This window comes from Mesoplodon densirostris, chromosome 20, assembly GCF_025265405.1.
Source record: "Mesoplodon densirostris isolate mMesDen1 chromosome 20, mMesDen1 primary haplotype, whole genome shotgun sequence".
NCBI lineage: Eukaryota > Metazoa > Chordata > Mammalia > Artiodactyla > Ziphiidae > Mesoplodon > Mesoplodon densirostris.
The window spans coordinates 17,544,533-17,558,046 of NC_082680.1; the positions used below are offsets into that span (position 1 = coordinate 17,544,533).

General features: G+C 33.6%; 1 protein-coding gene across 3 annotated transcripts in view; it reads right to left on the reverse strand.

Annotated features, from left to right (window-relative positions):
- Window positions 1–6,583: 6,583 nt before the first annotated feature.
- Window positions 6,584–13,514, reverse strand: part of MICU3 (mitochondrial calcium uptake family member 3) — a 97,108-nt gene continuing 90,177 nt past the window's right edge. For 2 of the 3 annotated variants that reach the window (XM_060085917.1, XM_060085916.1), the window contains exons 12-15: window positions 12,129–12,237; window positions 9,938–10,095; window positions 8,713–8,781; window positions 6,584–6,701 (exon numbers count right to left, since the gene is read on the reverse strand). In XM_060085917.1, the coding sequence (XP_059941900.1) occupies window positions 8,713–8,781; window positions 9,938–10,095; window positions 12,129–12,237 (336 nt within the window). In that variant the 3' untranslated portion in view covers window positions 6,584–6,701. Of the gene's footprint in view, window positions 6,702–8,712; window positions 8,782–9,499; window positions 9,567–9,937; window positions 10,096–12,128; window positions 12,238–13,514 lie in introns of those variants that run through there. The other variant, XM_060085915.1, reaches the window with a different exon arrangement.

The window sequence follows — 13,514 nt, forward strand, 5'->3', positions numbered from 1 at the left end:
AGCAGGCAGACTCTCAACCACTGCGCCACCAGGGAAGCCCAACACAATGGATTTTTATTTTAAATATTATATTTTCCAATCCTGGAATTTCCATTTGGTTATTTTTTATAGTTTTAATTTTTCTGTATATAATTTCCATTTCTTCTCTCATTATGTCCATCTTTTCCTTTAAACTTCTCAACATATTTATAAGAGCTTTTAAAGTTGGTATCTACTAAGTCAAACATTTGTTTCCATGGGTTGCTTTTTCCCCTGGTTAAGGGTCACATTTTCTTGCTTAGCATATATAAAACATGTCTGCTTTATAGTGGTTGTTCTGGATATTATGTTTCAGAAATAGGATTTTTGTTGTTTTCCTTTAAAGAGTACTGAATTTTGTTTTGGCAGGTAGTCACTACACTGGTAGATCCGCTTGTTCCAACTGAGGATTAATTTTAGGTTTTATTAGGGTCTAGAGTCACCCTTACTCCAGAGTAGTCTTATTCCTAAGGCATGTCTTTAATTCTTGGGTTGTTCAGTGAGGCCTTTACGCTCTGGCTGATTTGAACTCCGATGTCTCCCAGCCCCGTGTGACCTTAAGTGGCTGTTTTCTCATCTCATTTCTTCCATCTTCTGTTTTCTGTTTGGGCTTCACTTCCCTCTGCTGAAAGTGCTTCCAGGCAGCAAGCCAGAGTGAATGTAGAGGTCACCACATGAGTGTCCTTTCTCTCAAGGACAAAAGCCTTGAAGTGTCTGTTGTGCAATGTTGTAGTTTATGATGGAACAATACCAGTTAGTCACGACTGGACTCAAAACTCTTGATTGAGGTTTTGATTTCAGCAATTAAATTTTCTTAGAAATTCTGCCTCATAAGTGTATCTGTGTAACTCCTATTGTTTAAAAAAACCTCGTAATTTCATAGTTTGTTTCATACATAGCTCTTATGCATTCTGTCTTCGGTTCCAACAACTGCATTCTTTGGGGTCTAAATTTATTAGTTGATTCTCACTCATAGTGGCAGGCCTTATCTGGATTTGGTAGTCTTTGTTTAAGAAGTCAAGCTTGATTGCAATCAGGCATCTCTCTTTTTGTACATATGTGTCTCAGGACGCTTCAGGACCTCCTTCAGGATTTTAGCTTAGAGGAAGGGGTCTCAGATTCAGGTTCTCCACCTCGTTGCTGTTTCAAGGCTGAATATACTCAGATATGGTCAGTACAGAATTCTGACCTCAGGGAAATCCTATCCCTGCACAAAGCCTGCAGGCTCCCTGTCATTCTAGTTTCAAGCTCCTGTGAACTTTGTTGCTCTGGCCTGAGGTCCTCACCTATGTTCCTGATTATTTCCAGCAAGTCCAATTCAGGCTCCAAGCTACCTTAGTCTACCTGGTTATTTGGGGCTCGGCTCTTGGATTTAAAAAATTTCATTTTTACTTTTTTTTTTGAAGGGAGAAATCCCTGGAAACCTGAAATGCTTCAGTGTATGTGTGATTGTGCAGGGGCGGGGGGTGTCTAGCTATTGTGGAGGAGAAGTTAACCTCTAAGTTTCTAAAACCTCAAGTATCAGGGAGCAAAAACACATGTATTAACATTATAATCAGAAAAATAACGAAAAAGGACAACAGGTATCTGTATCTGAATTACTAATGTACAATTCATGTGGTAATTAATCACTATGAGAAATTGAGTTATTAGTATAATCTATTCATCATTTTTGTGTTGCTTAATTTATTTCTCAAGTTCAAATACTAGCTAAAGGATACTTTCCATAGACTGAATCTTTGTAAATTTTAGAAAAATATATTTAAGTTGACAAATGAAGGCTGACATTTGGCCATGCTTTAATAGGCTGAACACCAAGCAAATCCTATTCCTTTATTTGTTCATTTTGCAGTAAGTCTTGACATCACCTTCTCCTCTTTCTTAAATTTGCTTACTTAGCAGGGCACAATGCAGTTTTGATGTGCAATCTGATTTCAAAAGAATCTTTGAGACAGCTAATCTTCTGTACACTCACTGTAATTAAATGTTACAGCACAAATGGTACATAAGATACTCACCTTCTTGAGAACCTCTGAGCACCAAAGAGCAATGAAATAAAAAAGTATAGATTTTCAGAGTGGTCTTTGTAGATTTTTCAGCTTGAACTTTTAACTCTTATAGCACCTAGAGCTTACAAGGAATAAAGCATTATATACCATAGATTACAAATATCTTTATTAGTTGTCTTTCTTTCTGTCCTAAACTCTCATTTTATCACAGTTTAAAATCTGCTAGAAGACAAATCTGCTTACCTTCAAGCTACTTGCTTCATCCTTGAAAATACGCAATAGAAAATGCCATACTTAATTAGGCTAATAATTAAGTCCAGTTCTTGGTCTCTTTGGTAAATGTCACCAAAATATGTCTTGTAGGAGAGTATGTCTGCTATCTTTAACTTTAAAATCCAATAACTGATATTCACTGATGTTCCTTTATCAATTAATCTCTTCCTCATCTCTACCACCCAAGCTTAAACATGTGGTAGTTCCATAAGTTCACAATCACCATTATACATTTATTTTTCTTAAAACTATCTCTGTCTGCCTCAAGAAGAAGTAAGCTAACTCTGGATTTGGTGAATAATCCATCCAGCACATGACCTTCATGATTTACTCCCACTTTTCCCAGACTGAGGTCCTAAGTTTTAAAAATGTGCTTTTCTTGAAAAAGTAAACAAAGACATGGTAAAAATACTCAAACAGCTCAATAACAGCTCATTAAATATATGAACTTATGGCCCCCTTTATTAAATATACCCATGGCTCCATCTTCAAAGGGCCTCTGAACAAAACAGCAGCTAGGCTGTGGACTACCAGGCAGGAGAAATCTGACCAAAGAGAAAAAGACCTAGCAATACTGATAGTCAAAGCCCCTCATATGAAATTGCCCAGCCAGAAGGGCAATGAGTGGAAGCCATTGGCCAAAAGCTCACTCCATGCACACAGAGCTTCTAGTTTGTTTTAAAATATGAACATATAACAAAAGATGACCAGATATTTGAGAAAAACCTCTAATATGAGACACCTAAAACACAAACAGAAAAATGGGATGAGGCAATGAAGGGAGAAGAAAACTTCAAAGAAACTGAAATTAAATAATCAGAGACAGAATTAAAAGCTGCTGAATATACAAAACAAGAACAGGAGACAATAAAAAGGTAAATTCAGAGAAAAAAATTTTTCTTCCTATATATACATACCTATGATACAGGTTAATTTACAAATTAGGTACAGTAACTAATAATAAAATAGAACACTTGTAACAACATACTGTAATAATAGTTATGTGAATGTGGTCTCTCTCTCAAAATATCTTCTTGTATAAATCAAATGCCTTTTCCATCTTAATGGAGCATTTACTACACTCTGTGGCTGCAACTTTTGCAGTTTGAGGTGTGACAGTATAACTAGCATGAATTTTTTTCTTTCTTCACAATTTCAGAAATAGAAGATTCGTTCTTACCGTAGGTATTAGCAACCTCAGCATACTGTTTTCTTTTCCTTATTAAGTTGAAAACTTTTATCTTCTCACTTAAAGGAAGCACTTTACAGCTTCTCTTTAATACATCCAAATTACCAGCATCACTACTATTGCACTTTGGGTCCATTATTAAGTAAAATAAGGGTCACTTGAATGTAAACACTGTGATACCATGACAGTCCATCTGATAACCAAGGCGGCTACTAAGTGACTACCGGATGGGATACACTGGGCAAAGGGATGATTCACAACCCAGGAAGGGCACAGTGGGATTTCATCATGTTACTCAGAATGGTGAGCAATTTAAAACTTATGGATTTTTTATTTCTGGAATTTTCCATTTAATATTTTTGGACCCAGGTTGACCACGAGTAACTGAAACCACGGAAAGTGAAGCCATGGATAAAGGGGGACTACTGAAATGTATTTTGAAAATTGGTAAATTTCTAGGAGTTTTCTTAGTAAGATGATACCTACAAAATACCAACATTAGTGAAACGGGCTGCTGTAGTGTTGGTTTAATTATTTTAAACCATTTAAACAGTTAGTCTGTAAAGGAAAATTGATATTCCATTCACATGTAAACTTTCTGAAAGTTTTCCAGTACCAATGATAATATTTTATCAATATAATGTATGAATTCCTATTATACACTTTGAGAGGCTTTATGGCTCTATGATGTATTTACTTACAGAAGTGTTGATGAGATTAATTTCTTGGCATGTATTGCTATAGCAGAGGGCATAAAATCAATGGAGGTTTGGTAATCAACAAAGATTTTCAAAGTTTAAACGTGACATTTTTCAGAAAGACGTTAGTCCACAGATATACAGAAAAGCAAAGTACTAAATTTCTTGATTCAAGAGCAAGTATATTTATTTTATGATAACATAAGAATGTAAGACAGGTCACTTTACAGTTATATTTTATAATAAGAACAATAAACTGGAACTTAAATGAAATTCATAATAAGAAATGATTCTGAGAATTACCATAAACCTTTCATCATAAAGTTTTCTGTAAAGAGTATGATACTAAAATTTCATGTATAGCTTCATCTTTCCAAGGAGTAGTTTGTAGAAGGAAATACTGAGAATAGCATACATGTATTTAGTACATTACTATTTTCAAAGCACTTAAAAATTTTTAAATTGATGTAAACAACAGTCCACTGAGATATTTTTACCTCCCATTTTATAGATGATAAAGTTCAAGAGTGATAATATGTGGAGAATCACCATAATTTACTACTCTTTTCATTTTAATTGATCAGAATATTTTATTTATTTGCATTTTAATATTATGCTGCAGTCTTATAAGCAGATGAGCATCCATTCACTTTGATAAGCAATAAAGAATAAAGGTTACATATGTAGTATTCCTTGGGAGAATGGCAGAATTATAAAGAATCTTAATGAGCTAATTCAGTTTTTAATATCTATTTATAGGACTGTTCTAAATAGCAATTTTTCCATATATGCAAGATAATTTAGTTTATAATCAAAGATAAAAGTAAGTTACATTTTTTCCATTATTTTAGATAGCAAATAATATTGAGAACATTCAGTGTAAGGTAAAATAGAGCTGGGGCACGTTAAATGAGAAGGTAGATATTTTCATTTAGTTAATCAACTGAATCAACCTGCAAAGCAGGTGAAATTATACTATACGAAATCCTAAAACTGATGAATCACATATTTCTATATCAATGTAATAAATAATATCAGATAAAGAATGTAAAAAGTTTAAAAATGCATTGTCAATGCTAACAACATATTCTTGGAAATAACATTACTTTTATAAATAGGCTGATACAGAACTATCAATTTCACATTTAATAACTTAACCAAAACAAAGTCAGTATTTCCTATTTTCATATGTAAAAGCAAGATAACAGTTGGAGTGTGTGCAATTTATATTTAGTACATCTTAGAAGATAAATGAACCTATCTTCCACATACAGTATAATTTAAATTCATTGTTCTATTTTTGCATAGTAACCTTTTATAAACTACATTTTTTAATTGAACAGATTTCCATTAAATCCTATCAAGTTATTTTCTCGAGGAGAAAATCTAATTTTGCTGTTTTTCAATAGAAAGTTTATCTTTTCTCTTTTAAGACATTTTGAAATAATGAATTATATTTAAAGTATTCATGATTACTGGCTGTTTGGCATTATTTTACATGTGGTCCTTTCGCAAGAAACAAATATTAACTTCTACCTAATATATACTTCAGTCTGCTAAACCATTTTATATTAATCTTTTATAATACTCATTTTGACATTACAGACACATAATAACAATATGTGATAAGTTACAGAGCCTCAAGATATTATTTTTACTACTGTTATTAACATGTACCATCTGCTATCAGGAGCTGCACCATGTTTAAAACAATAATGACAATAACAGTGACTACTGCTACAAAAACTACCATTGTTTCTACCATTAATGTATGACTTTTTTTGAGAAAAAAAATCTACATTATAAATTACTGTGCACATAAAATAATATCAGACATTCTGTTGACTTTGGTAAATTAACAAAAACTTAAAAAAAATCTTTATATGATTCAAACAATATATGTTAATTAAACAATTTTAAAAGTTAAAAGTACAGTGTAAACCATCATATTGTATAGTAGCTTAATTTCTATTTGTGTTTCAAAATTGTTTCAATGTAATTAAAAGCCTGGAGATCTATTAACAATTCTAAGGGCCCTAAGATAAATCTCAAGGAATATTCATTTTTTGATAATAAGTTCAGTCTAAAACCAAAAATATGTTGCTGTTCATTTTTAAGTGATCTAGATTCCAGGAGTCATACATTATTTTGAAATGAGACAAATTTCTAATAAAACTTTTTAAAAATTAAAATATATTCTTACATAGTCACTGGAAGAATCCGAAGGGAATGAAAAAGTGCAGAGAGTTCAGTAAATCAAGGCAAAAGCTCAACATGATAACACGTAACATTAGTAATTAGTAAGAAGATGCATGATAACACATAACATTAGTAATTAGTAAGAAGATGCATCTTATATTCAAAAATTCAGTTAAAGAAAAAATTATAATTAGCATTTCACCTTTTCCTTCATTTACACAAGTTCTGATCTCAGACCTGCTTCCTCCCTCTGAAGTTTTTGCTTCTTGCACTTTCAAGTAGATAATAATCCTTTAAACTTTGCTTTAGAAGTACCTAATTAAAAAAATATATGTAATACATAAATGTAACATTTTTTAGGATGAAATTCGGAGGTAACAGCATTAATCATTATAATAATGACAGGAAACAGTAAGGCACATGATAAAAACACGCAACAGAAAGTATAAGAATCAAAGACTTAATCATTAACTGTTTCCTTTAATTTAAAAGTTCTGTGTTTTGTTTAGTAACTTGTCTAATCCTCAGTTTTACAAAGTTCTAGAATCTAAGTAGTCATTTTTATCTATGGTTCTATATACTACTACACAGAATCAATAATGTCAATGTGACACTATTACAGGCTGGTTGGAAACACTATCTATATGAACATATAAATGGTATAGTCCTACTATTTTTTTATTTTATTTTATTTTATTTTTTATTTTATTTTATTTATTTATTTTTTTTTCGGTATGCGGGCCTCTCACTGTTGTGGCCTCCCCCGTTGCGGAGCACAGGCTCCGGACGCGCAGGCTCCGGACGCGCAGGCTCAGCGGCCATGGCTCACGGGCCCAGCCGCTCCGCGGCATATGGGATCCTCCCAGACCGGGGCACGAACCCGTATCCCCTGCATCGGCAGGCGGACTCTCAACCACTTGCGCCACCAGGGAGGCCCCTACTATTTTTTTAAATGTTTAGTTTAACGTCTTATAATAAAGGCAATATAAAGTTCCTCAAAATAGAGATTAGGAAGACCTGACTTTTTCTGTTAGCTCAATCACAACAGTTACCACCTTAGATAAGTAAATAAGCCTACTTACCACTAAACATTTTAGACCAGCAATTCCCTAAATGGGTTCCATAAAATATTAGGCTTCAAAGCTACTTTGCAAAATACCAAATACTGCTGTTTTCTTTTAGAGAGACAAATCAATAGTGGCATATTAAGATCTGTAAGTCCTAAGGAACCTATTTAACCATATCTATTATGATATTTCTCATACTTATTTCTAAACAGCTTTTGGTCTTTTAACTAATATACATTGACATCCTATGCATATGTACCACTTTGGTAATACCACTATAGACAAATATAAATGTTTTAATCTTGAGAAAAATATCAAAAAAATAGGTATTTGTAAGCATGTAAATGAATGAAAGCTTCACTGCAGAGACCTAATCAGAACCCACAACCAACCAAAATTTTATAGCTATAGTTGACTTTTAAAAGAAAGAAGCAAAACAAAAGAAGAAAAAAGGAAAAACAAATCTCTCATTTTGGAGGTCACCAACAAGTCTGAGATACTTCTTTGGGTTGATACAAACTGAACAAATCTCCCGTATCTTCCTCAACTATTTCATTCCATGGTGATGGTGCAGTAAATAATAACTAAGATGGTTTTGTCATCACACAGAATGAGGCTCAAATTGCTCAAATCCTGGTTTGCAACTTACTAGCAAGTTATCTTGGGTAAATGACTCACCAAGTCTCTATTTTCTCTGCTGTTAAATGGGATATCTATCTGTAAGGATTAAATGAGATACTACGTGTAGAAGAACACCTAGTATAGTGCCAGGCACCCAAAATAACTCTAAAAAAATTTAGTTGCTATTATTGTAGCAGATGTTTGGAATCATGATCCTAAAAAATAGTTACAAATATCCCTTAGATGCTAGTGATCCTAGATTATAAAAATGCAATCTGGATTCATTATATTGTATCTGCTCAGATACAAAACTACAGGTTAACCAGAAAATTTTTCAATCACAACATTCATGAGAATTTCAGTCAGATGAGTATTTATTCCAGTTCATTTTTAGATCACAACTTAATAGTGGCAAACTAATGCTTTGTTATAATAACTATTCTTAAACTGAATTATATGGTCTAAAATGAAATCATTAAAAGACTAATTCTTAACTTGAATTAGTGACCTAAACATTAAAAATAAATTATAATTCTATTTCTTTCAGCTATTACCTAAATGTTGTAAGAGAAAAATAAATTATGACCCTTCTTTTACTGTTACTGAACAAATTTAGACAAACCGAGGTGCTAACATACTTATCTGCTATGAAGTTCCTTCTTCAGACAGGATTTGAAAGTGGGATACTTCTGAACTGTTTTATAACCCTGTGGAACAGAGGATTAAAAGTGTGCAAATGTAAATAAAATGTTATGGGGTCATAGATATTCAATAAATAAGGCAAAAATAAAAATACATAAAATCTAAGAGAGAAATACAGTGTCAGGGGTTTATAGCATAGTTTTATATTGGGGTGGCCAAAAAGTTTGTTTGTATTTTTCGTAACATCTTACAAGAAAAACATGAACGAACTTTTAGGCCAACCCAATATTTTAGTTTGATCTTGCTATTCTAAAATATTTGAGGAAAAAAATGATTTTCAACGCATGCCCTTTTAGGCATTTGTGCCATCACCGCAAATGTTAATAACTAACCACTAGGTGGCAGTTAAGTACATGGTATCTTTACCAAGAAGTTGGGATTTTAAGAATCCATTAAAAATCTTTAAAAACATTGTCTCAGATGAATCTTGATTTTTTTGTACATATATATATATATATTTTTCTTTTTAAATGTATAATGCTCAGGGGTACTGTTACCAAAGAGGGAAGATTGAATATTCTTGCTGTTAATCATAATTTTTTTTTCTTTTTCCATTTGTGGCACATCCAAATACATTAAATGTGTAAACATTTATTGATTTATGCTACATTTCATTTTTTAGAACATATTTCTGAGAAAAATCACTGAATTTCTTGTAATTATTTTGCAGTATAAGATGTTAAAAAGAAAGAACAGTTCAACAGACAAAAAAACATTTTTTACCTCATTTTCCATATAAAAAGTACTGAATATGCAGTGACTTAAGAACCTCACGTTGCCTAGTGGAAATCTGCATCATATAAAATGAGAAATAGTGATATTTCTTTGTATACTAGCAAGTCTTAAACAGCCAGTGTGCAGACTGAATCAAAATATTTGGCAACATTCCCCCCCCACAAACTGGGATGAAGACATTAAACTAATTGAATATGAAAATAAGTTATTAAAATTCACACTGATTTTATATTTTAAAAAGCATCACCTTTTATCCCTTCAAATTGTTTTTGAAAATAAGTAGGGCCTTATGTTTTTTCTTTTCAAATATAACATTTCCTGTTTATATCCTTAAAAACTTATATAAATTATTTCTGAAACTTAGATGGATTTTTTTCTTTCAGTTTTTAAAAAGGATAGCAATAGGCTTGAAATTTATAGGTTTACCCGGAATCCTCTATGGAGTCTGTCTTTCATAATTCCAATGAATTCTTTATAGCTTAATTGATCATCTTTGTCAACATCAAAAATCTTAAAGACTGTGTTCACTAAATGTGGTGAAAATCTGAGGCCAGTGGCTACATAGACGGCACGTTTAAATTCATCTAGATAAATGACACAGAAAAGGAGTCAACCATTAACATTATTTTTATAATATGTGTTAATTACTAGCAAGGTTATAAAAGAAGATTTTTTTTCTAAACATGGGTCATGGTCTTATGTAACATATCACTTCTCATTAATCATGCCATCCTTTAGGGAACATAAAATTTTTTGCGGTTTTAATTAAAAGGGCCTACTATCAACCACAGATACTTTAGAGGTTATTAAGGCGAATAAGTTCTCAAGGAACTTACAGTTCAGATGGGAGATGACACACCTGCCCAAATAATCATTACACAGGACCACACAAAAAGCAGCAACAAAGTGCTGTGAGAATTTGGAAATGAGTGGTTACCTGTGGGGTAGCGTGGAGTAGGGAAAGGAGAGAGAAGACAGCGATTAGGGAAGGCTGCTGCTTTGTATCTAAGTTCAGCCCTGAAGGATAAAGGATTTCACCTTGTAGAGATGAGAGGAAATGGCAGATGATGACATGAAAGAACAAAGGTGGGGCGGGGCACAGGAGCACAAGGCATGTTCAGAAAATGAGCAGCCTGGACACCCAGGAGCTGGGGAAGCTCTGCACGGGGACTTTGAGGTGAGGAACCTGTACGATCTTCAACAGGTAATTGGGGAACTGAAGAGTTTTCCATAGCAGGTGTGTCAGGGTTAATCTGTTTTAGGAAGATTATTCTGTGAGTTGTCCAGGAAACATCAGAGAGGAGAGTGGATAATGGCAGGAATACCACTGCGGTGGCTACAGCAATAGCTCTTTTTAAGAGGTGATAACCTGAATTAGGGTACTAGAAGTGGCAACAGAAAAAAAAAAGAGAGAGAGAGACAGATCTATTCCTAGCACCTGCAAGAGTGATTTTTTTCATTTCGTTTCATTCAGTTCCACAAAGTAAAAGAGCAACTTTCCATTCTGAACCAGCTAAGCAGATACTGACTTTTTTTCTTTTTAAGGTTGATTAGTAGGTTTACCATGGCAGTAAAACATTGGCCTGCTAAGACATTGGCCTGCTAAGGCAGGACTCCCAAAGGTTTTGGTTTTAAAACACTAAAATGTGTTAAGAAGATGCCTTATTTGAATATCTAGACCAGTCAAAGGGTGAAATATGAAAAATTTTCAGTTTTTAGGTTTCTTTTCCTCAACGAGTAAGTGAATGAAGCTATGCGAGGGATTCACTATCTGTGTTTTGGGGAAAGAGAATTATTAGCACTTAGAGGCTCCAGTTTGCCTTCTCCCTAGAATTTGGTAATAAAATAACAAGACTGTCCTCTGAGATTGAACTGGGGGATTAGCACTTATTAGATTATGGCAGACACAGGTAAAATCACCATAAAGAGATAACCAGAAAGTCCTCATATGGCAAGAATATTTAAAAACAATATGGCCACGAGGGAAGAGAAGGTGGGCATAGCCACAGAGTCCTGGGAAAAGGACTTGACTTGTTAGTCTACCTACAGGGAAAGAATGAGCTGGTCCTGAGGACAACAGCATTCAGAATTCTATGGCAGTTGTATTTTTTGGTAAATCAAGCAAAATCGACTGTCATTTTCATATATCATTCTTAAAACTTGGCTAATGTAAGTCCATAGCTAAGAGGTGGCTCTGTTGACAAAATTCAGGTTTCTGAGCCAGCAGAGAGTGTGGGTAAAATCAGTAATACAAACAAATAATATGAATATCACCCTGTGGTGATGTCTGCGGCACGGCCAGCTAGCTCTTCTATAGGGAGACACATATCCCTCAAGGTTACCAAGCAGCCATGAGGTTTCTTCCTCTTTAAACCTTTACAAACGTCATTAGCTTTTCCCATAATATGCAGTGAAGGGCAATCATAAATTTAATACAAAAATGTAGCATGTTTTCCTAAACTTAGCTTAGGGAAAACAAATTTCCTGTTGAAGTATACACCAAACTTTCAGGCAAATTGATGACTAATATGATATATCTAGTTAATTTGTTGTCAAAGTCACTAGAAACAATGTAGGAATATGGTTTGCTTTTAGTTTTTGAAAGTTTGTTACTTACCTTGCCCTATAGAGCGACTTGCAAAATTATACATATTCAAGGCTATTGCAAAGTCTTCTAGGTTGTTCAAAAACTGGAAAAATGACCTGAATTCATCAAATGTAATGCCCTATATTGGGAAAATATAGGTAAATATATTTAGCATTGTCAAATTGATTTAAATAAATATCTATACTTACTAGAAATAAGTAGATTGAGCATCAGCAATATATCTTGTAAGTATATATTTCCAGGGTACCTTCTGAAACCTCCTTTCTCCAAATGAAATGTAAAATTCACTCAAATTTTTTCCACTGGGTAATGTTGCTATTATTAGCAATGACAGGTGAAAATATTTTTAAAACACTGTCATATCAGCACGAAGCTAAAGAAAAATGCTACAATAAACATAAATCTAAAAGTTTCCATCTTGAAAATTCTTACTTCAGGCCTGAATTTTTTAAACTTTAAAAGTAAGTATGATCATTAAGAAAAAAGAAGAAAAAAACCCCCCTCTAAAAACAGTTTCTCCTGTACATGTATTTCTCCTTAAATATATTTCAGCATTAGGTCATTCATGTCTTTATAATGACAATGCAAAATAAATATGTCTAATAAGCCAACAGTCATGTATTTTTACTTGTTCCTGCCACGGTAAGGCTGCCAGAACAACAGGAGGAAGTACAATGACTGTAGCCGAGCTCTGGGAGGCCCAACACAGGGCTTGGGGTAGGATCCTGGAAAGGACTCTGGAATTTCATTTATGTAATTTGAAATTATTGCCACTGCTATAACTTCAATTAAACAGGAAAGTTACTTGAAATAAGCACAATGTTTATTGCCACTGCTATAACTTCAATTAAACAGGAAAGTTACTTGAAATAAGCACAATGTATCTCTGATAATACGAATTTGGATACAAAGGGCTGCATTACTTGACGTGTTCTCCTCAGCAAGATGAACAAAATTGAGAGACAAAGTAAACAGAGAACAAGCAGAGGGCTGAGAGCTTAGGCTTCACAAATTCTGACCTTACTACTGGGGGTAGCAGGGGAAGGGAAGCTAACAAGGTGGCACTGGAAAGCTGGGCAAAGAACCAGAGAGTATTTTCATTTAAGCCAACTACTGATTAAGTGATTTATTATCAAAATAATATTATCAATTTGTTATTGAAATAATAATACCAAATTTCAATACACATTAGTTCTACTTCAATTATAACCCCTCTTTACTTTCAAGGAGAATCATCACTGTCATTTCTCTTCACTTTTTCTTTTTCTCTTTCCTTACATTCATTTATGGCCATTCCAACTCTGGATTCTGCTTTGTGATCTGATCCCCCCTGCCATGTTTTCCTGACAGGACTGTTTGACTCAATTAGGGAGACTGAGCCAGCAGGGGTTTGTC